The sequence below is a fragment of the Argopecten irradians genome, chromosome 7 (assembly GCF_041381155.1).
Source record: "Argopecten irradians isolate NY chromosome 7, Ai_NY, whole genome shotgun sequence".
Classification (NCBI taxonomy): domain Eukaryota; kingdom Metazoa; phylum Mollusca; class Bivalvia; order Pectinida; family Pectinidae; genus Argopecten; species Argopecten irradians.
Genome location: NC_091140.1, coordinates 8,721,544 through 8,746,719, shown reverse-complemented (window position 1 = coordinate 8,746,719; position 25,176 = coordinate 8,721,544). Strand labels below are relative to the sequence as shown.

The following is a 25,176-nucleotide window of genomic DNA, read 5'->3' as shown; positions in this document are numbered from 1 at the left end:
GGGGAAATAAAGTAAAACATGGCATAGTTCTATTGTATGAAAGAGAATAGGTATATTTGTTTTTGCATTAAAAAATAACAATTGAAATTATGATTTTTTTTGTATAAACTTTCGGGATCAATAGACATATATTACTCGTAAACTCTACAGGCAAACGGATGTTGTTGTTCTAGGAATATCGGTCCTTTGAAGCAGCTAAACTGTTGGGGATGGCTAATGAGACGACACAAAAAGAAGTATTCTAGCACAAGGAGACTGTATCCTTAATTAATAACCATAAGCAACTTACATAAAAGACTCGTCTGCAAACTTCATCAGTACCATTGGTCCCAATCCACTATACATACTATGAATGTAAGATGAATCACGCACTTACATTTTTGTGCAAGGTTTACTCCATTAATACTCATCTACATGAACAGAAACAAAGAAAATCCTATATGTACATACATACCTATTAGTTAGATAATAGGGAGATTGAGTCTAACGCGTATCAGAACATATGATACATATTATAAAAGAATTATATGAAAGTCATTATTCCAATAATAAAGAAATTGTATATCCCCCTCATTGTTTCACGGCTATCATTTTTTCAGTTGATAGCTATGGCATCAATTATTTCCAAACATAAAATATTTCAGAACACCCCTATAAATACTATGTCTATTTGTACAAATACGAGAAAACAAACGAGGTTTTGTATTCTCCATCCTGCACATAGAAGAGGCAATTACACGCATGAAGTTGCAATGAGGTAATGCAGTAGCAGTTGTACAACAGCCCACAGCCAGGAAACCATGGCAATAAACACTTACTATTGTTGAATACATCCGATTCCTGCTTACCATCATTCGAATTGAATTAGACCCATTGATCCGAGCAATATTTGTATTCTTGTGTCTTAAATGTTAGTTTGTAGATGAAGTTGACAAATTAATTATACTTACAGACGTTGGTCCATGTCCAGTGACTGTGGGTCCAGATGTGATGTTAGGCGTCAGGAAACTTACCATCTTCAGTTGTCTTCACGAAACCTCACTAGGATTTGGAAATCCAAATGTGAGCAAAAGTCGCTGGCCATCAACACCAGGCATCTGCGCCCAGGGAGTGTCTGGTGACCACTGTGTATCCTTGGCAATATAGAACTCTGGTTGAACATCCGATGAGGGATACCAACATCATAGCAGAATGATGTTTTACCGACATGTCATTGCTGAAAAAAATGATTACATCCAACCCTCATGTTGGGGTCTGAGAGGACAAACGTTGGTCTCATTAGAGGGCGGATGAATTTTAAACACTGTTCGCCATCAAACATTGTTAATTTTTGAGTGGAGCGGGTTTTTTTTAATGAATGACATACAAGCTATATCTCGTACACATGCGACGACCACCTAACATTAATTTAAAAAAGCGGATTATTTATTATGGAATGTGAACGAACAGAAAATTTCTAATACAGAAGTACTGATTACGTATAACTCATCTTGTGGTACTCTGGGAGGGCATCCTGTTGTGGTATAAACATACAAACGATATTCATGTTTCAGGAGTTGCAGTTGCTCCGTTTCTCCTTACAGCACAAATGCAATTGACTATTCCAAGACATTGTGCTGACCACTACTCAATAGCAAACATTGCAATACCCAATTCTAGGAGGGCAGGAGGACGGGCAGTTACTTTTATGATACATGGCTCTTATAGATGATGGCTACTCGGTTTGTGATCATAACTCTTTCTTTCAGTACGATTCTCTTATTCATAACTTATTCTCGGAATTCTTCTGGTTAATTTATGCTCCTAGCTTTCAGAGTGTCAGATGGTTTCCTTTGTGTCTAAAGTATCACATTGCTGTATACCATTGTATGATTTTATTAGTAATAGGCGTCACAATTTAGGATTCTTTAACAGTTTTCGTTTGTAATACCTATCTGTGATACTTTCATATGTACTTGTTTTTATTAGAGTGTTATGGATAACTCTTTCGCCGGTAGTCAAACAGACGGGCGGAATTATTTGGTTTCATGGGAAGTTGACACCCCGAGAAAGTCGGTCAGGCTAAGGAGCTAAATATGATGAAAAAAGACAAGTTATAATCTTAATAGATGTACGCCTTATGATTTGGAGAGCTTCAAAGATTGGTGGGACCCTATATATAACAACACCTGATTGAACATTTTCATTTGGATCTGGTAGTGTTACAAATTCAACAATTGTGATTCAAGAAACTAGGAGAAACTGGTTGTCAAACGTATCTGCATTCTCCTACAGGATTATAATAGGTACCTGTATGTCTTATATTTTGAAGGCATTTTCATGTTGATCCGTGTGGCACGATTGTATGGCACTTGTGTTAAAACGTATTAGTGATGGTGAGTGAAGGGTTTCCATTTGTAGAAAAAAAATCTACAACAAACCGCCATTTTGATGATAACTTATATTTGATTTTACATGTTCCTATGCCATTAAAGCGATATACATGGTCAAAATAAAGATTTATTTAGCATTAAGAACATTTCTATGTAATTTCAAATACTTTTCATATATCACTGCATTGAAAATTTGAATATAATAGGAAAGGGGTGGTATCACTTTGGGCCGTTTTTCTGGGTTCATGGTAATTTCCGAGGTCAAAAGGTGAAAATTTACATTTTTATTTTTAATTAAATATTAGAATACCGATATTATTTTTGGAGTCTTTGCCAGCAAATATGGAGTTGGTGAAATTCATTTAAGAAAACTGATGAAATTTTTTTTCACAAATAGGTCACAGTGACCTAGTTAAGTATTTGTTCCATTTTAGCATTAAAAATTTAATATTTTTAGTAGAAAACTAAGATTTTTGAACTATTTTATAGCTTGAATTTGATCTTGACATGACCTGCATAAGATGATTATATCCTAGGGTCACATTGGCTAGGTCATGTGCATAAATTAGGTCATATTCAATTAATGGTATCATCTATCCACTAAGCATTCTCTATTTTCCATGTCTTAAGCAGGATTTTAATTTGTTTGAGTGATACCCCTCCTTCATTGTGAAGAAAACACATCAATGTCAAGTGTTAAGTAGAGACGCCAACAGGACGAGGGAGGTAAAATCCTGTCGAATATAGTAGACAACAGGGAAGACGGAAGGTAAAATATTTTTACTGTTTTTTTTTAATTCATGAATGGGGAGGTCTTCGGAAAAACAAATACCCCTTCCATCTCACATTGGTACTTTTGGAAGAGCTATCAAATAACATGGGATGAAACCACAAAACACAGAGACTTGACTTAAGTAGGAATAACAAATTTATTGAATGCTATGTAACTCTATTCATAAGATTGCTCATAAAGTTTTCATCTTCAGAATCCTCCTCATCCTCCTCTTGGTCCTCCTCACTGTCGTCCTCAGATCCTGCCCGTGTGGCCTGTTTGCGCTTGGCTTGTGATAGTGCCTTGATATAGCCTATACTATACTTGTTATGGTCACAGCTAAAAAACATAATGGTGATTTAAATATAAACTTTATTTGTTTTACATCGACTGTGAAACAAGTGATATAACTAAAAATTAAATAACTTTGGTAACCCCTGACCTTTTCATGTTTGTGTCAGGGATCGAATTATGATTAACAAAATGATTGTCTTTAAGAATATTTGTATAAAGACCAAACAGTAGTTATAGATATTACTGAATAGTCAAACCATATTTCGAAAATTAAATTGAAAATGTTTTTATGATTTGGCCCCAAAAAAGTTCTTCAAGGGCAAAGTTAATATATTTTAATTAAATCTTATTAACAAAATGCTTCACACATGTTTTAACCTAATCAATGAATACTCATCTGCACATCATTACATATAAGAAGCTAATTTATATTTTGTTCATATCTTCATGTTAGTTATTTTCTAATACTATCTATTGGATGCAACTGGAATTTTGCCGAGATCCTCGTGTTTATGTATATAACAATCCTGAATAACATTTTACTGAGATCCTCGTGTTTATGTATATAACAATCCTGACTTACATTTTACCAAGATCCTCGTGTTTATATCAATCCTCGTTTTTTTGTGTAGATAAATTATGACTTACATTTTGCCGAGATCCTCGTGTTTGCGGGTGATGCTCTTTTGTAACATCCTCAGTGTCGCCATGATGGACTGGGATCTCTGCTTTAACTTAGGGCCGTGGAACATCAGAATCTTGTTGATCCAGATCATATAGAAATGCAGATGTGATGTTGTGTCCATCTGATTGGCTAAAAATGCCAGCAGTTTATCTATGTATGTGTTGGGGAGATTCTCACAAATAACAGAAACTGAAACAATGAAGGGAAATAACTCTTACACCACACCAACAATTACAAGTCTATCATATCTAAAATGGAAATAGAAATGTAAGAAAGATACCTTTATTTTAGAAACTGTAAGTATTAATTAATACAGTGTTAGTATAAGAAATCTTCATTAACGTTGATGTCATGTGTCTTCAACCATCTATCATGAGATAATTAAGGAGTTTAATCAATAAAATATTATTAAGAAGAATGTATAATTTATTTATCACATAACTTATGCCAAATGGAAAATCTTTGGAAGTTGCAAATTCAATGTCCTGATTTTTGTTTAGCTTCTGACAATAGTATTCTACTACCAAAACTCAAGTACAATGACCCCGATACACAGACATATTATATAAGAAGAACTATTCCTGGGTAATTTCTTTTGTGGTGTGAAGGTTTCAAAATATTTTGTAGATAGAAATATGATTAGTTTTAGTAAAAATGATTACAATCATACATAAAACATAATTCTCTCGTTTTTAAATTTGTGGTGCAATAGAAACCACAAAAACATTTTCATACGACAAACATTTCATGTTATACAATTATTAGAGAACAGGTACCACACCTACCATTGGATACTGGTATAGATTCCAACACCTCCTGTATTAATTTTACTTCATTCAGACGGAAGCTTAGCATCAGAGCGATAGAGTAATCCCCCTTGGTGAGAGTTTTCCTAACATTTTCAGGAGTAATGTCCATCTCAAGGTCAAAGGGGTCAAAGACGAGGTTATGGTCGAGTGAGTACACCAGTAGTCCCTCTGTGGTAGCCGAGGCCCAGGCTCGTCCTACAACAGAAACACAAATAAAAGTATGTCCAGGACAAAACAGGAGGTCAAATTATTTCACTGTGACTATCATTAGTTTGTTCTTAAATCAATTTATAAATTCTTGATAAGAATGTGTTCACATGATCTATCAGGTATAACAATATATTTTCTACTTAATTTGAACAGGATTCATAATAGTTCAAGATCTCAACAAACCAATAGTCTCAGCAACCTAATAGACAAATAGTCTTATGCCTCAAAGACTATATCTATCAAATACTCAATAAACAACAGCTCCATCATGTAATAATGTATTTGTGACAGAACTATCTAGAAATGTCTGTAACACATGAATGCACATCAAAGCAGGATGCTACAGGATGTAATGAAGGGTCATAACAATAGATAAAGAGTTCAACGACAGTACCTCAGACTTGTATTGTTGTAGGTTTACTGACCTGTCGGTGAGAACTGTACTGACGCTACCCTAACTTCAGGCTTCCAGTGTCGAGAACTCATATCTCCTTTCTTTACTCCCGGTAGACTGACCGCTGACCCATCCTGGTCTCCCTGGCCCTCGTCCACAGTGGACAAACTTCCCCACTGGGTCATCTTACGACGGTCAAGGAACTCCTTTAAGTACAGACAGAATACATATGAAACTAGAAATGTCTGTAACACATAAATGCCCATGTCTTTATAGGAAATATGGGCAGGATAGGGTGGCACAGACACTGTAAGATTATTCCCCCTCTTATCATGGTGAAAAGTAAAATGTATGCAATAATTACAATGGATCTAAGCTGTATTGTTTCACTTAATGAAATATTAGGATTAAATCTGATGTCATAAATATAGTCTCATACAACATCTTTCACTTAGATTTTCATAGAGAAACAGGAACAGGTACCACACCTACCATTGGATACTGGTATAGATTCCAACACCTCCTGTATTAATTTTACTTCATTCAGACGGAAGCTTAGCATCAGAGCGATAGAGTAATCCCCCTTGGTGAGAGTTTTCCTAACATTTTCAGGAGTAATGTCCATCTCAAGGTCAAAGGGGTCAAAGACGAGGTTATGGTCGAGTGAGTACACCAGTAGTCCCTCTGTGGTAGCCGAGGCCCAGGCTCGTCCTACAACAGAAACACAAATAAAAGTATGTCCAGGACAAAACAGGAGGTCAAATTATTTCACTGTGACTATCATTAGTTTGTTCTTAAAACCAAATCAATTTATAAATTCTTGATAAGAATATTTTCTGTTTCACATGATCTATCAGGTATAACAATATATTTTCTACTTAATTTGAACAGGATTCATAATAGTTCAAGATCTCAACAAACCAATAGTCTCAGCAAACTAATAGACAAATAGTCTTATGCCTCAAAGACTATATCTATCAAATACTCAATAAACAACAGCTCCATCATGTAATAATGTATTTGTGACAGAACTATCTAGAAATGTCTGTAACACATGAATGCACATCAAAGAAGGATGGTACGTTGAGGTTGTATTAAAGGGTAATCAGTAACATTAGATAAAGAGTCAACGACTGTACATCACGACTTGGTCCATGTTGTAGGTTTACTGACCTGTTTTTTTTTTTTTCTCGGTGAGAACTGTTCTGACGCTACCCTAACTTCTGGCTTCCAGTGTCGAGAAACCCCCTGTATCTCCTTTCTGTACTCCCCGGTTAACCTAGCAATTACGACTGACGTACTGACCATCGCTGGCTCTCCACTGGCCCCTAGTCACACAGTGGACAAACCTTCCCCTACTGGGTCATCCTTACGACGGTCAAGGATCTCCTTTTAGTACAGGAAAGATATACATTTGAATTTAGAAATGTCGGCTAACACATAAAGTGCACATGTCTTTATAGGAAACTATGGGCCAGGATAGGGTGGCACGGACACATGTTAGATTATTCACCATCTTTTCATGGTGAAAAAGTAAAAATGTTATGCAATAATTACAATGGATCTAAGCTGTATTGTTTCACTTAATGAAATATTAGGATTAAATCTGATGTCATAAATATAGTCTCATACAACATCTTTCACTTAGTATGGAATTATCGAGGATTGTTCTTATTTCATGCAACAGGAATAAAATTTTAATTAACATTAGAAAAAACGATTAAGGTAAATTAAGTTGTTCACCAACTGCACATAACAATTATTTTAAGCAAAATCATTACTATTTAACTGTATAATTAACAAATCACTATAAAATCATATATATCTCACCGTTATAATTTTAGTATTGCATATCTCAAATTTAAACATACTGAAATGTGTTTTTTGCTGAGTTACTTACCTCCATACCATCAAAGGAAAAGTTTCTTGAGATTTCAAACTTCTTGATAAGCATCTGGTCAGGTATAGAGTAGATACACACATTCTTAGACTGACCGGCTGCCAGGAGGAACTGACCGTCGGCCGAGTAACAAATCGTGGTGAAGGCTCTAGAACAGTTTGGATATCAATCCGTCAAAACTTTTTCTTCAAATCTCAAATAGATAGCCGAGTATTGACTCATATAGAAATAATATAAACCATTAATTTGAGAGAAAAAAATTCTGTGAGTTAACAATCGGTGTCAAATACTATAGTGTAACTTGTCTAAATCTAAACCAGATATCCCTGGGACCAGTGTCAGTATAGCCCGGTTTCCAGAATATACAGGTTTTAACTATTATGAAATTAAGAAGGAAATGCTGTACAGTTATGCCTGAATACAAAGGATTAGACAAGCGCTGGTTTTGACTAGTTATACTGCATAACTAAACATTTTTGCAATTTTTATTTACTATATTTTCAATATTTTGCAGAATATTGATGTGACTGCAAAAGCTTTATCCGCAAAATAATAATTCCTTTAAAATTCAATGTTCACTTTTTAAAGCCAAAATGGATATTTTAACAAGTAACCGCTATATGGTAGTAGACCTACTTTCCCTCGGCTGATTTCTTTGCCGATATTTTATCATTTTCACTGCGGAAGTATCCCAGATCATGCCTGCCTTCTATAGAGCCTGTCTGACTGGCTGTGTGAGGGTTCCAGAAGGTGATGTGGGCATTCAGAGTGGCTACAGCTACCTCTTCTCCATCAGGACGGAAGGCTACAGCCAGAACTATAAACAGACAATCAGAGCACCATGAAAATCATAGCTATTTATTGCTAGTTATCTCCCCCCTCTTCTCCATCAGGACGGAAGGCTACAGCCAGAACTATAAACAGACAATCGGAGCACCATGAAAATCATAGCTTTTTATTGCTAGTTGTCTCCCCCTTTTCTCCGTCAAGACGGAAGGCTACAGCCAGAACTACAAACAGACAATCAGAGCACCATGAAAATCATAGCTATTTATTGCTAGTTGTCTCCCCCTCTTCTCTGTCAAGACGGAAGGCTACAGCCAGAACTACAAACAGACAATCAGAGCACCATGAAAATCAAAGTAAAATATTAGAGTAATTTTCATCAAGCATTTCCATGTTTACAGTATTTTTTATGCACATTAATTTCACAGAAAATTTAAAGAAACATCATTCTTTAAATAGTTTCCATTTTTTGCATGCTTTTGGTATGACAAGAACTAAATTTCATATCTGAGTTTTATGAAGTCTATGATATGTTTACTTACAAAATCAAACATTTTATATTGAAGGCAAAATGACCTGCAGAAATACTACAAATGTAACAATTTTGTTGCATATTCAACACTGCTGATTAGTGATGAAAATTTAATAGTATACTACACTTGCTATGCATGTGTTAGAATTCAGTGGAAAGCAAAATACATTCGAAACTCATTATTTCAATATCGCATGACTCAAAATTTCTGAGTCAAATTAATTTTAAAGTCCAGTTTTTTCCCCTTCTTTGTATATGTATTTAAGATCGGATGACTCGAAACTCCAGTTGAGTCAAAGTCAATTCCTGGTCCCTAGAACGGATATTCAGCGCAAAAAGTAGTTGCTATCTCGAATTTAATTTCATTCAAAGTTTCAAATTAAAACAAAATCAATTACGTAAATATGCCATGCATACAAACAATTGAAATTGACCTGTGGTTTGTCATGACACATGATTGGTTTACCTGGACGCAGGCCTATGGGAACATACTACAACAATGACTTCTAATTTTGAATTGTTTAATAGAATAATCCTCTCAAGTCAGGTTTCCTAATTAGTGTCACTTTACAATTGTGACTTACCCGTAAATAGGCACGATGCATGTTTTCATAATCACACTCAGCATGGCTCGATCAGCGTGGCTGATCATGACCGGAAGCGTGTTTGTTTAGGAATCATTAGAAACGAAAGTGTTTTCTTAGGCTTAATATTGATAGTGCAAAATAATTAAACAAACCCACAATGTTAAATGTTTAACTAGTTGTTGCATATGTACTAGTATATTAGTCATACAATGTATTCCATCGTTGGTATTGAAATCTACTTTCGTTTCATTTACCGCAAATTATATTAACCAGTATGAGTGAGCATGTGTGTTAGAGCCGGAAACGGAGAGTGTAATCTGCTTACGGTAGGTGAAAACTACATGTATTGTTTTTTTTTGCTATGTTATTATTTTGAAATACCAGTAAATTCTGAAATAAGAAAGATGCTTGTTTCTATTTGTTCAGCTACTATATTCAGTATAAGTTTGTTGTAAATGAGGGTGCATGCCTATTATCGTGACGATAATGTTATCGTAATTCAAGTTTATCTATTTATTGAAAAAAAAAAAAAAAAAAAAAAACATTTGAAAACATAATCAAAATGATTTAATACAAAACTTATAAGTTGGAAAATCATGATAGTATGCTGATCAAGGTAATAGGCATGTGCCCGGCCGTAATAGTCATAAGATAATGACTGTTAAAAACCACGTTCTCATAAAACCTAATGACATTACGTTTGAGTCGAATTCCGGATGAGTCAAATTATTTTCGTTGGTCCGTTGTATTTCGAGATAACGAGTTTTGACTGTACATGTAATGGATTTTGTAATGAAAGATTGTAAATAAAGATACAGGTACTCAGATCTTGTATATATATATATAAGTTACAAAAGTTTGTTTATGATTTTACTTCTGATTCTTACCATCTGTAGAAAACTGCAGCGTTTCCTTCACGCCTTTATTTTCGAATACATCCCATAATTTCACTTCTTTGTCCCAGGAGCTGCTGGCCAGAAATGATTGGTTAGAGCTAAAACTAAGGGAGCTGATTGGTCCAACATGTCCGGTGAGTACCTGAAGCAATCATTAATTATATTGTATACTGAACCTTGACCACAATCAAATATAACAAAGGTCTAGATTTTTTTTTTTTCAATCAAAAATTTTTGATTTTTTTCTGAAGTGAATTATAATTACTAGACATGCGTCTTCAAACCATATCAATTATGTATTGAATTGTACATGAATTGCCTCTCTTACCACATTTCAATTGTCTGATTATCAATTTGTGCTCAGATATTGTTTTTTTTTGTATGTAGTAACAAACCTCAAGCAAGCGTCCTGTTTGCATTGACCAGACATACACTTCGAATGTATCCAGGCCTCCAGCACAAACGATATCACCGCTGTGGTCTAAAGCCAGGCAGGAAAACTGACACGGACGCGGAGATGTAAAGGTGCGAAAGTTACGGTATCTGTCAACAGTAAACATGAAAGATTTAGGCTTAAAACAAAATACCCTAAAACACCCCTTATCTAAAATATTTTATTGGCATTTTCCATACCAAAAATATTTGATTATTTCTGATATGAATTTTTGTTTACTTTCAAAATACTTTTAATTGTCTATCATTTTATATTTATAATAATAATTTTTTTTCTGTTTCTGTTCTTATAATAATTTAATACTTTTCTAACTTCAGTATCTGTCGAAAGTAAACATGACAAAATTTTATTTCTTTTATGATATGGAGACAGACTTTCTGTGTAAATTTAGTATCCTAAAATCTTCATAATAAGTCTGTATAAAAATAAGCCGGTCTTGAAAGTAAGCCTTGGAATTCTTATAGTCAAATATATCTTGAAAATATGCTGGTTTGAAAGTAGGCCGCACATGAAAGTAAGCCTTGGATTCCTTCCAAAGGAAATTCTATAAAAAATAAGACTACTTCTTATGAAATGTGGTCTATATAAAATTCTTACAACTTTCTGTTGTGGTGTTATCTTATTATAAATATAAATAAATGCACATGTATCAAATTATTAAATTTGTTCATGTATTTAGTGGGGTTTTTTTTGTTTTTTTTTTTAAATACCAATAAAATCTTTCAAAAGTAAGTCGGTCTCGTAAGTAAGCCTATCATACCTTACAGGATAAATGACTTCGAAAATAAGACAGACTTGAAAATAGGCCGGCCCAGAAAATCAGCCAGGAATTTCTTACCAAAAAAGAATATAAGCGGCAGCTTATTAATGAGATTTTAGGGGGGATGTTAATAATGAAGGTTGCAGTTTTGTGACCCAGTAATAGTACACTACTGCTTAACAGTATGATACTAGGAAACATAAGACAAGTTATTGGTATTAACATCTAATTTATCTATTTAAACTTGTAGTTATGTATTTTCTGATATGAGGAAGACACCTACCTGTTCAGATCAAAAGCTCGTACAGATCCGTCCAGAGACGCTGACAACACTACCTGTCCATTTTGGTTAAAAGTTACACCTGTGATTCCACCTAGATGCTCATTAAAGGTAACAAAGCAAAACCCACTGCTAGTATTCCAAACTTTCACCTGTAAACATTGGTAAAGAATGTGTAAAGAAGTGGTAATGTGCAGTCACCAAGATACAACAGAGCCTCACCCATCCAAGAGAATGATGCTGACTAACAACAATACATAGACACTTGAATCGCCCAACCAGAAAAGCTATTGGACTTTGCATTTATAATTTACCATCTAAGAACACTGTAACTAGAATAGGGATAATTAGTTAAACCTTATCAATGGCCTGAACACCAGCAGAGTGAAGTGATTTTTGTACTTTGTTAGCATCTGTAAGATTTTTTATAAAAATACAAAAATATGATATGAAGGTAATACCTTGCCATCGTCCCCGCCAGTGACAATGTTCTGACCATCAGGAGAGTAAGCCAGACATCCCATGTTATTGAAGTGACCTTGCTGTTTGAGGACGTAGGTCTCGCTCTGCCACTCCCAAACCAGGAGCTGGCCCAGACCGCCACACCCCAGGGCTAGCCAGTCCCCAGTGTTGTTAAACGCCAGCGAGGCAATTGTCTGGTCCGATACACTAAAACAATACAGGGGAAATACCATCTTTACCTTGTAGTAGGTACATTAAGTATTTTTGAAAATACAATTATATGGTTACAAAGTTTACATCGATACAAGGCTAAGAAGATTTGGAACAACTTACAGCCATCCTTGTCAGAGAAATTACAATGTGTAGTTTATATACTACAGTAGGGTGCTAAGTAAAAACTAAAAGATTTCAGTACTATACCATTTAATCACTTTTAATTCAGATGTTGCAAACAAGTAAAATTTTAAATGTTTTAAGATGTAATAACAGAAAATAAATAGTTACTTGAGTGAGTGAATCAGGTTGAAGTCTGGCATCTCATGAAGGAAGAAGGAGCCATCTTGGAAGCCTGCTACTAGAATGGCGCTGTTTTTGTGATAGGCAGCACTAGTTAGGTGAGCAAACTTGGCCGTGGCACCACGAGCCTCTTTATAGGAGTGTCTGTCAACATCACAAATTAATACTACTTAGACAATGGCTAACTTACACCTCCCTATTATTCCTCATTTAAACCACGGCAAACAACTCTTCCTCCATTATCTTTCCATTGATGGTAAATATGTACTGTTATTAAAGCATGTGATATGTCATATTTTTAGATATCCATACCGTATGTTACAACAACTGACAAACATTGCTGTGACATTTCATTGAAAATGATCAAGTAGTTAAGGAGTTGCTGTTCATGTAAAATATTTCTATCAACAGAAAAGCTGAATCCAGTACACTCCCCTCCCCTACACACGAACTAACTTTGGTTTTATTTCTCTCACACCATTAACTTAACCTACAAGCAGTATGTATACAAGAGAGACAGCACAAAGACTTTGAAGATCGTTAAGAAGCTCATCACAAAGAATTTTCAGCTGAACCTATTCAAGGAACATTTCATTTGAAAAAATATTGGTTGAATAACTTTTCCCAAATGTATTTACTAGAATATTGCTTTAATACAAATTCAATCATTATTATTAGACAAGATTTTAGATATATGAGTTAAAACCTTCAACCTTGTGTAACAACTTACTTTTCAATTCGGCGATATACGACTCTCTCTCCTGTTTCAGTAGTGTCCATTGGCGTATCTATAAGACGACGACAATAAGGACAAGACAATAACTAAATCATCTTAGACTTTGGCATGGAAATATGACAGACAATGATAGTGTTTTTAAAATATTTTCCTTAAACCAAACGTGCTTAAAGCAAAGTTTAGATGAAAACTATAAAGATTGAGATTAAAGATACCAGACATCTATTTCACACAAAATCAAAATGTGTATATACAGGTAAGTATTGATATAACATCCTTGAAAACTTTTCATATAAACATCATCATCCAACTTAAATTATATGGTTTCATTGTATCATTCATCAATATCATGGTTTTTTTGGGTCAAAAACAAAGACAAACTTGTTAGAATCAACTTATCTCTTTAGGTTTAGAGGAATCTACAGTTAAACTATAAAATAATGTTCTATTTGGACATCAAATCACCACTTTTGAAGGTTTATGATTAAAACAACCTCATCCTCTATCATATTCTACCAATACTAAAGTCTATAATAATACGACCTCATCCTCTATCATATTCTCCCAATACTAAAGTCTATAATCATACGACCTCATCCTCTATCATATTCTCCCAATACTAAAGTCTATAATAATACGACCTCATCCTCTATCATATTGTCCCAATACTAAAGTCTATAATCATACGACCTCATCCTCTATCATATTGTCCCAATACTAAAGTCTATAATCATACGACCTCATCCTCTATCATATTCTCCCAATACTAAAGTCTATAATCATACGACCTCATCCTCTATCATATTGTCCCAATACTAAAGTCTATAATCATACGACCTCATCCTCTATCATATTCTCCCAATACTAAAGTCTATAATATACGACCTCATCCTCTATCATATTCTCCCAATACTAAAGTCTATAATAATACGACCTCATCCTCTATCATATTCTCCCAATACTAAAGTCTATAATCATACGACCTCATCCTCTATCATATTGTCCCAATACTAAAGTCTATAATAATACGACCTCATCCTCTATCATATTCTCCCAATACTAAAGTCTATAATAATACGACCTCATCCTCTATCATATTCTCCCAATACTAAAGTCTATAATAATACGACCTCATCCTCTATCATATTCTCCCAATACTAAAGTCTATAATAATACGACCTCATCCTCTATCATATTCTCCCAATACTAAAGTCTATAATAATACGACCTCATCCTCTATCATATTCTCCCAATACTAAAGTCTATAATAATACACCTCATCCTCTATCATATTCTCCCAATACTAAAGTCTATAATAATACGACCTCATCCTCTATCATATTCTCCCAATACTAAAGTCTATAATAATACGACCTCATCCTCTATCATATTCTCCCAATACTAAAGTCTATAATAATACGACCTCATCCTCTATCATATTCTCCCAATACTAAAGTCTATAATAATACGACCTCATCCTCTATCATATTCTCCAATACTAAAGTCTATAATAATACGACCTCATCCTCTATCATATTCTCCCAATACAAAAGCCTATAATTATACGACCTCATCCTCTATCATATTCTCCCAATACTAAAGTCTATAATAATATACGACCTCATCCTCTATCATATTCTCCCAATACTAAAGTCTATAATAATACGACGACCTCATCCTCTATCATATTCTCCCAATACTAAAGTCTATAATAATACGACCTCATCCTCTATCATATTGTCCTAATACTAAAGTCTATAATAATACGACCTCATCCTCTATCATATACTCCCAATACTAAAGTCTATAATAATACGACCTCATCCTCTATCATATTCTCCCAATACTAAAGTCTATAATAATACGACCTCATCCTCTATCATATTCTCCCAATACTAAAGTCTATAATAATACGACCTCATCCTCTATCATATTCTCCCAATACTAAAGTCTATAATAATACGACCTCATCCTCTATCATATACTCCCAATACTAAAGTCTATAATAATACAACCTCATCCTCTATCATATTCTCCCAATACTAAAGTCTATAATAATACGACCTCATCCTCTATCATATACTCCCAATACTAAAGTCTATAATAATACGACCTCATCCTCTATCATATTCTCCCAATACTAAAGTCTATAATAATACGACCTCATCCTCTATCATATTGTCCTAATACTAAAGTCTATAATAATACGACCTCATCCTCTATCATATACTCCCAATACTAAAGTCTATAATAATACGACCTCATCCTCTATCATATTCTCCCAATACTAAAGTCTATAATAATACAACCTCATCCTCTATCATATTCTCCCAATACTAAAGTCTATAATAATACGACCTCATCCTCTATCATATTCTCCCAATACTAAAGTCTATAATAATACGACCTCATCCTCTATCATATTCTCCCAATACTAAAGTCTATAATAATACGACCTCATCCTCTCTATCATATTCTCCAATACTAAAGTCTATAATAATACGACCTCATCCTCTATCATATCTCCCAATACTAAAGTCTATAATAATACGACCTCATCCTCTATCATATACTCCCAATACTAAAGTCTATAATAATACAACCTCATCCTCTATCATATTCTCCCAATACTAAAGTCTATAATAATACGACCTCATCCTCTATCATATACTCCCAATACTAAAGTCTATAATAATACGACCTCATCCTCTATCATATACTCCCAATACTAAAGTCTATAATAATACAACCTCATCCTCTATCATATACTCCCAATACTAAAGTCTATAATAATACGACCTCATCCTCTATCATATTGTCCCAATACTAAAGTCTATAATCATACGACCTCATCCTCTATCATATACTCCCAATACTAAAGTCTATAATAATACGACCTCATCCTCTATCATATACTCCCAATACTAAAGTCTATAATAATACGACCTCATCCTCTATCATATCTCAATACTAAAGTCTATAATAATACGACCTCATCCTCTATCATATTCTCCCAATACTAAAGTCTATAATAATACGACCTCATCCTCTATCATATCTCCAAATACTAAAGTCTATAATAATACGACCTCATCCTCTATCATATTGTCCCAATACTAAAGTCTATAATAATACGACCTCATCCTCTATCATATTCTCCCAATACTAAAGTCTATAATAATACGACCTCATCCTCTATCATATTCTCCCAATACTAAAGTCTATAATAATACGACCTCATCCTCTATCATATTCTCCCAATACTAAAGTCTATAATAATACGACCTCATCCTCTATCATATACTCCCAATACTAAAGTCTATAATAATACGACCTCATCCTCTATCATATTCTCCCAATACTAAAGTCTATAATAATACGACCTCATCCTCTATCATATTCTCCCAATACTAAAGTCTATAATCATACGACCTCATCCTCTATCATATACTCCCAATACTAAAGTCTATAATAATACGACCTCATCCTCTATCATATTGTCCCAATACTAAAGTCTATAATAATACGACCTCATCCTCTATCATATACTCCCAATACTAAAGTCTATAATAATACGACCTCATCCTCTATCATATTCTCCCAATACTAAAGTCTATAATAATACGACCTCATCCTCTATCATATTTCCCAATACTAAAGTCTATAATAATACGACCTCATCCTCTATCATATCTCCCAATACTAAAGTCTATAATAATACGACCTCATCCTCTATCATATTCTCCCAATACTAAAGTCTATAATAATACGACCTCATCCTCTATCATATTGTCCTAATACTAAAGTCTATAATAATACGACCTCATCCTCTATCATATACTCCCAATACTAAAGTCTATAATAATACGACCTCATCCTCTATCATATTGTCCTAATACTAAAGTCTATAATAATACGACCTCATCCTCTATCATATTCTCCCAATACTAAAGTCTATAATAATACGACCTCATCCTCTATCATATTGTCCCAATACTAAAGTCTATAATAATACGACCTCATCCTCTATCATATACTCCCAATACTAAAGTCTATAATAATACGACCTCATCCTCTATCATATTGTCCCAATACTAAAGTCTATAATAATACGACCTCATCCTCTATCATATACTCCCAATACTAAAGTCTATAATCATACGACCTCATCCTCTATCATATTGTCCTAATACTAAAGTCTATAATAATACGACCTCATCCTCTATCATATTGTCCCAATACTAAAGTCTATAATAATACGACCTCATCCTCTATCATATACTCCCAATACTAAAGTCTATAATAATACGACCTCATCCTCTATCATATTCTCCCAATACTAAAGTCTATAATAATACAACCTCATCCTCTATCATATTCTCCCAATACTAAAGCCTATAATAATACGACCTCATCCTCTATCATATTGTCCCAATACTAAAGTCTATAATAATACGACCTCATCCTCTATCATATACTCCCAATACTAAAGTCTATAATAATACGACCTCATCCTCTATCATATTCTCCCAATACTAAAGTCTATAATAATACGACCTCATCCTCTATCATATACTCCCAATACTAAAGTCTATAATAATACGACCTCATCCTCTATCATATTGTCCCAATACTAAAGTCTATAATAATACGACCTCATCCTCTATCATATTGTCCCAATACTAAAGTCTATAATAATACGACCTCATCCTCTATCATATTCTCCCAATACTAAAGCCTATAATAATACGACCTCATCCTCTATCATATTCTCCCAATACTAAAGTCTATAATAATACGACCTCATCCTCTATCATATTGTCCCAATACTAAAGTCTATAATAATACGACCTCATCCTCTATCATATTCTCCCAATACTAAAGTCTATAATAATACGACCTCATCCTCTATCATATACCCTAATACTAAAGTCTATAATATACGACCTCATCCTCTATCATATCTCCCAATACTAAAGTCTATAATAATACGACCTCATCCTCTATCATATTCTCCCAATACTAAAGTCTATAATAATACGACCTCATCCTCTATCATATTGTCCTAATACTAAAGTCTATAATAATACGACCTCATCCTCTATCATATCTCCCAATACTAAAGTCTATAATAATACGACCTCATCCTCTATCATATTCTCCCAATACTAAAGTCTATAATAATACGACCTCATCCTCTATCATATTCTCCCAATACTAAAGTCTATAATAATACGACCTCATCCTCTATCATATTCTCCCAATACTAAAGTCTATAATAATACGACCTCATCCTCTATCATATACTCCCAATACTAAAGTCTATAATAATACGACCTCATCCTCTATCATATTCTCCCAATACTAAAGTCTATAATAATACGACCTCATCCTCTATCATATTGTCCTAATACTAAAGTCTATAATAATACGACCTCATCCTCTATCATATCCTCCCAATACTAAAGTCTATAATAATACGACCTCATCCTCTATCATATTCTCCCAATACTAAAGTCTATAATAATACGACCTCATCCTCTATCATATTCTCCAATACTAAAGTCTATAATAATACGACCTCATCCTCTATCATATATCCCCAATACTAAAGTCTATAATAATACGACCTCATCCTCTATCATATTCTCCCAATACTAAAGTCTATAATAATACGACCTCATCCTCTATCATATACTCCCAATACTAAAGTCTATAATAATACGACCTCATCCTCTATCATATTGTCCCAATACTAAAGTCTATAATAATACGACCTCATCCTCTATCATATTCTCCCAATACTAAAGTCTATAATAATACGACCTCATCCTCTATCATATTCTCCCAATACTAAAGTCTATAATAATACGACCTCATCCTCTATCATATTCTCCCAATACTAAAGTCTATAATAATACGACCTCATCCTCTATCATATTCTCCCAATACTAAAGTCTATAATAATACGACCTCATCCTCTATCATATTCTCCCAATACTAAAGTCTATAATAATACGACCTCATCCTCTATCATATTGCCAATACTAAAGTCTATAATAATACGACCTCATCCTCTATCATATTCTCCCAATACTAAAGTCTATAATAATACGACCTCATCCTCTATCATATTCTCCCAATACTAAAGTCTATAATAATACGACCTCATCCTCTATCATATCTCCCAATACTAAAGTCTATAATAATACGACCTCATCCTCTATCATATTCTCCCAATACTAAAGTCTATAATAATACGACCTCATCCTCTATCATATACTCCCAATACTAAAGTCTATAATAATACGACCTCATCCTCTATCATATTGTCCCAATACTAAAGTCTATAATAATACGACCTCATCCTCTATCTATCATATCTCCCAATACTAAAGTCTATAATAATACGACCTCATCCTCTATCATATTTCCCAATACTAAAGTCTATAATAATACGACCTCATCCTCTATCATATACTCCCAATACTAAAGTCTATAATAATACGACCTCATCCTCTATCATATTCTCCCAATACTAAAGTCTATAATAATACGACCTCATCCTCTATCATATACTCCCAATACTAAAGTCTATAATAATACGACCTCATCCTCTATCATATTCTCCCAATACTAAAGTCTATAATAATACGACCTCATCCTCTATCATATTCTCCCAATACTAAAGTCTATAATAATACAACCTCATCCTCTATCATATTCTCCCAATACTAAAGTCTATAATAATACGACCTCATCCTCTATCATATTACTCCCAATACTAAAGTCTATAATAATACGACCTCATCCTCTATCATATACTCCCAATACTAAAGTCTATAATAATACGACCTCATCCTCTATCATATACTCCCAATACTAAAGTCTATAATAATACGACCTCATCCTCTATCATATACTCCCAATACTAAAGTCTATAATAATACGACCTCATCCTCTATCATATTCTCCCAATACTAAAGTCTATAATAATACGACCTCATCCTCTATCATCATATCTCCCAATACTAAAGTCTATAATAATACGACCTCATCCTCTATCATATACTCCCAATACTAAAGTCTATAATAATACGACCTCATCCTCTATCATATTGTCCTAATACTAAAGCCTATAATAATACGACCTCATCCTCTATCATATACTCCCAATACTAAAGTCTATAATAATACGACCTCATCCTCTATCATATTCTCCCAATACTAAAGTCTATAATAATACGACCTCATCCTCTATCATATTCTCCCAATACTAAAGTCTATAATAATACGACCTCATCCTCTATCATATTCTCCCAATACTAAAGTCTATAATAATACGACCTCATCCTCTATCATATTCTCCCAATACTAAAGTCTATAATAATACGACCTCATCCTCTATCATATTCTCCCAATACTAAAGTCTATAATAATACGACCTCATCCTCTATCATATTCTCCCAATACTAAAGTCTATAATAATACGACCTCATCCTCTATCATATTCTCCCAATACTAAAGTCTATAATAATACGACCTCATCCTCTATCATATTAACTCATCCTTCATTAAATACTAAAGTCTATAATAATACGACCTCATCCTCTATCATATACTCCCAATACTAAAGTCTATAATAATACGACCTCATCCTCTATCATATACTCCCAATACTAAAGTCTATAATAATACGACCTCATCCTCTATCATATTCTCCCAATACTAAAGTCTATAATAATACGACCTCATCCTCTATCATATTCTCCCAATACTAAAGTCTATAATAATACGACCTCATCCTCTATCATATACTCCCAATACTAAAGTCTATAATAATACGACCTCATCCTCTATCATATTCTCCCAATACTAAAGTCTATAATAATACGACCTCATCCTCTATCATATACTCCCAATACTAAAGTCTATAATAATACGACCTCATCCTCTATCATATACTCCCAATACTAAAGTCTATAATAATACGACCTCATCCTCTATCATATTCTCCCAATACTAAAGTCTATAATAATACGACCTCATCCTCTATCATATACTCCCAATACTAAAGTCTATAATAATACGACCTCATCCTCTATCATATACTCCCAATACTAAAGTCTATAATAATACGACCTCATCCTCTATCATATTCTCCCAATACTAAAGTCTATAATAATACGACCTCATCCTCTATCATATACTCCCAATACTAAAGTCTATAATAATACGACCTCATCCTCTATCATATTCTCCCAATACTAAAGTCTATAATAATATGACCTCATCCTCTATCATATACTCCTTATACTAAAGTCTTTAATAATACAACCTCATCCTCTATTATATTCTCCCAATACTTAGTGTTTTTAAAGCCTATAATAATAAGACCTTTTGTTTCTTGCTCCTCGGCATCTTCCTCTTCCACTTGTAACCTATGAACTTTGGGGACGTACGGTCGTAGATCTTCTAGGTCTGTGTCACAACCCCACACACACAGATGACCATTCTGACTGATGGTAAATACCTGGTATGGCTAAGGAAATATACAGGACATACTGGTCAATATTTATAAACATTTTCTACAGGCTGGAAAGTACAGTTTATGTAAGGATATTATACACAACTAGTGGAAGTTTATTATGGATGTTTTTAAAGTGTACTTAGGCTGTCTGGTCATTTTCTGGTGAAGGTGACAATGTAGACAAAATGTATTATATGAAACATTCGCTTGTTGTGTAACAAATATCCTTACATAACCATACTGGTCAGCGGTCTTGAAAGAAGCATACAATATAATCAAGGCTGCTATAACACATTTGATCAATTTCATGTCGTTAAGTGGAAATTTGGTTATATACCATATTCGACCTTATAAGCGTCTCCATCATAAACTTATATTAGCTCCCCTCCCCCTTTTTGAGACCTCAATTTCACTTGCCTCAAATTAAATGCAGACTGAAAATATGAAAACTGTAAAGGTTTCTTTATCTGATTTCATTAGCAAATTGATTTATATCTTCCTTTATGCAATAATTTGGTTTAAATATATATTACATTTTTTATTTTTTAAGCACCCTGGCATTACCATGGTAATTAGGTTGAATACGGTTCTTGCCATTCTTAAATAAGACAGACAGAGGTTTAATTACCAGCAAGGACATGGGAAACTTTAATGGTTTAAGATGAAAATTATTTTTTTATTTCACTTATTAAAGTTATAAAAATAAAGTTTTTTATGTAAATCTGAAGCTAGAATTGTGTCTGTTGGACATCAATGGCCCGGTTTCTATTTAGTACTACATGAGATGGGCACAGATATAGGTAACACTGAAACTACCGCCTCTCCCAACTCATAACTATTTCTGCATCTCATCAAGACTTTGTGTATGGATACATCCAGGGAGTTCTGAACAAAGAAGGCAGCAACAACAGCATCATTATGTCCCCCGAGGGAGTTAATGGTGAGATTCGCCATACGCTCAACAGCATGGACCCGGGTGTTCATATCCTTAGAACCAGCACACAGGACCCTGTAATATATCATACATCAAAATAAACACAGGACCCTGTAATATATCATACATCAAAATAAACACAGGACCCTGTAATAATATCACATATTGAAATAAACACAGGGACCAACAACACATATCACAATAATCACATAATTTTCATTTTCTCTATTTTTTTGTTGTTTGTGCTCTTTTTCTTCATATTTCTCAAAATTAACTTATAATATTCAGTGTAGTGTTGCTTATTTAGCATGTGCTCAGCAATGTTGTTTGATTTATTTTCGATGAAGTTCTTACTTGGAGTCTGTTGTCCAATCAATGCAGACAGTTTCATCATAAGCACCCTGGTATGTCCTGTAGAGCTGGAACGGGTTAAACTCTCGCCTCTTACCAGGTGCATGGAATACCATGATCACATTGTTCCTAGTCACAGCAAATTTTCTAAAAAAAAGAAAATTACAAATTGTCAAATTATGACTGTTTATAAGAGTGATAATGATTTACTACAAACATTGGTGTGAACCATGATCTGTTTTGTTAACATGTATTTTCGTTACCCCCTCCCCTCTCTTTGTAAATGAAGGCAGAACTTTGTTATGCATGACACAACTAGTGAATGTTTCATGTGTGATGTTTAAATGACTAGTACAAGGTACGTGTACATGGTCACCTCCATCACACAAATCTGGTTGTCTAACATTTTACATACCTTTTCAATACAACATGACCAAAATGTTAAGAAAGATGTGTGAACTTACTTGCCGTCCGGGCTGAACTTAACATGATGGACAGGCTGATGGAAGTGGTATGTGTTGAGGATAGTCTTACTGATCAGACTACATAGATAGCCTTCTCCATCTGTAAAGAGATTATCATCACTTAAATATCATCACTACACAAGATCTACTTCCTTCAAACTCGCAACATCTCAACCACAAACTTAATTTTGCTGTAAGACAATTCTATCTTACCCTCGTTGACTAGGATTAACGTGTATCCATCTGGAGATAAGGCAATACAGGTTATATTCTTCCCACTCTCTATTGGCAATGTCTCAGATTTGTTGCTGAAATAAAGAAAATTTGTGTTCTACTTGTTTGCTTTATGCATCATATAACTTAAATAATTTCCAATGTGATATAGCAATACAGCATATTGATGAATTATTGATTTGATTATTTAATTGTCATCACATTAGTGCTGGATAAGCTCTTTTTCATTCTCTCATTTAATTTCTTTCTTTCAACGAAAACAGTTGTGTTTGCTGTGCGAAATCAAAATAAAAGTGAATTTTGGTTTATGTAGATAAAAGCAAGTGTGGTGATTAGTGCAAGACAGCTTCACAAAGGGCTACGTAGGGAATGTGTGCCTTTAAGTCTCGAGTGTGGACCACTGGTACATTGTACTGCTTTTACCTTCTTTTATTTCTAACCACTTACTTTTTTAGGTCAAATACCGTGACTCTATTACCGACAGGACTAATCACACTATTACCATCTGGTGTGAACACGATATTGCCTTTTCTGTACACTGATCCCAACAAGTTGGAGAACTGCAATAGAGAAACTGTATGTAAATAAATATTGATAGTGTCTTCAAAATCCTACGGCTAATTATTAATCACATACAATGTCATATAAGATGTCGACTTGATGTATAAATATGCGTGTATTTAAATTCACTATGGATATATTTATTTATATAAATATATTTTGTTTAATTTTGTGAAATTTAACTCAACAAGAATAAAACAAGAATCAGGAGAACATGACGATTAGTCATACACTAGCTCAATCATAAGATTTTGGTACGATCTCAAACTTAACCGATTCTAACATATTAATTATTATTAACTGATAATATAATTTTTAAAAATTACAAAAAAATATTTCTTTCATGCAAAATCACAGAATCAAATTTGTTTGAGAGGGGGGTTTAAATCACATTGGGTTTGTAACTAGGAAATCTTCAAGAATTTGATTTGTTAGCAGATTGTTATAGTATTTATGCTCTGTATTCATTCCTTACACGGTATGAGAATTTCATATTCGTTAGATGTTCAAATCATCCTCAAAGTTCCACATCACATTTTTCATAACAAACCAGCACATGACGAGCACATGTTTATTAGATGTGACGTCACCGGATCTTCGCTCCGGCTTGAAAGACCGTTTTTGATTGGATATGCCGCGTAAAAGCGACCAATCATT

General features: G+C 33.9%; 1 protein-coding gene across 1 annotated transcript; it reads right to left on the bottom strand.

Moving 5' to 3' along the window:
* Positions 1-3,284: 3,284 nt before the first annotated feature.
* On the bottom strand, positions 3,285-25,139 carry LOC138327475 (periodic tryptophan protein 2 homolog). The gene is made up of 19 exons (XM_069273593.1): positions 24,995-25,139; positions 24,406-24,518; positions 23,938-24,032; positions 23,725-23,824; positions 23,264-23,407; positions 22,849-22,984; positions 21,843-21,978; positions 13,440-13,497; positions 12,698-12,853; positions 12,193-12,400; positions 11,735-11,883; positions 10,633-10,780; positions 10,229-10,379; positions 8,073-8,253; positions 7,437-7,584; positions 5,568-5,742; positions 4,909-5,127; positions 4,087-4,312; positions 3,285-3,483 (listed from the first exon to the last, which is right to left on the bottom strand). The coding sequence occupies exons 1-19, from the start codon at positions 25,010-25,012 to the stop codon at positions 3,312-3,314; spliced, it is 2,733 nt and encodes a 910-aa protein (XP_069129694.1). The 5' UTR covers positions 25,013-25,139; the 3' UTR covers positions 3,285-3,311.
* Between the last annotated feature and the right edge of the window lie 37 nt (positions 25,140-25,176).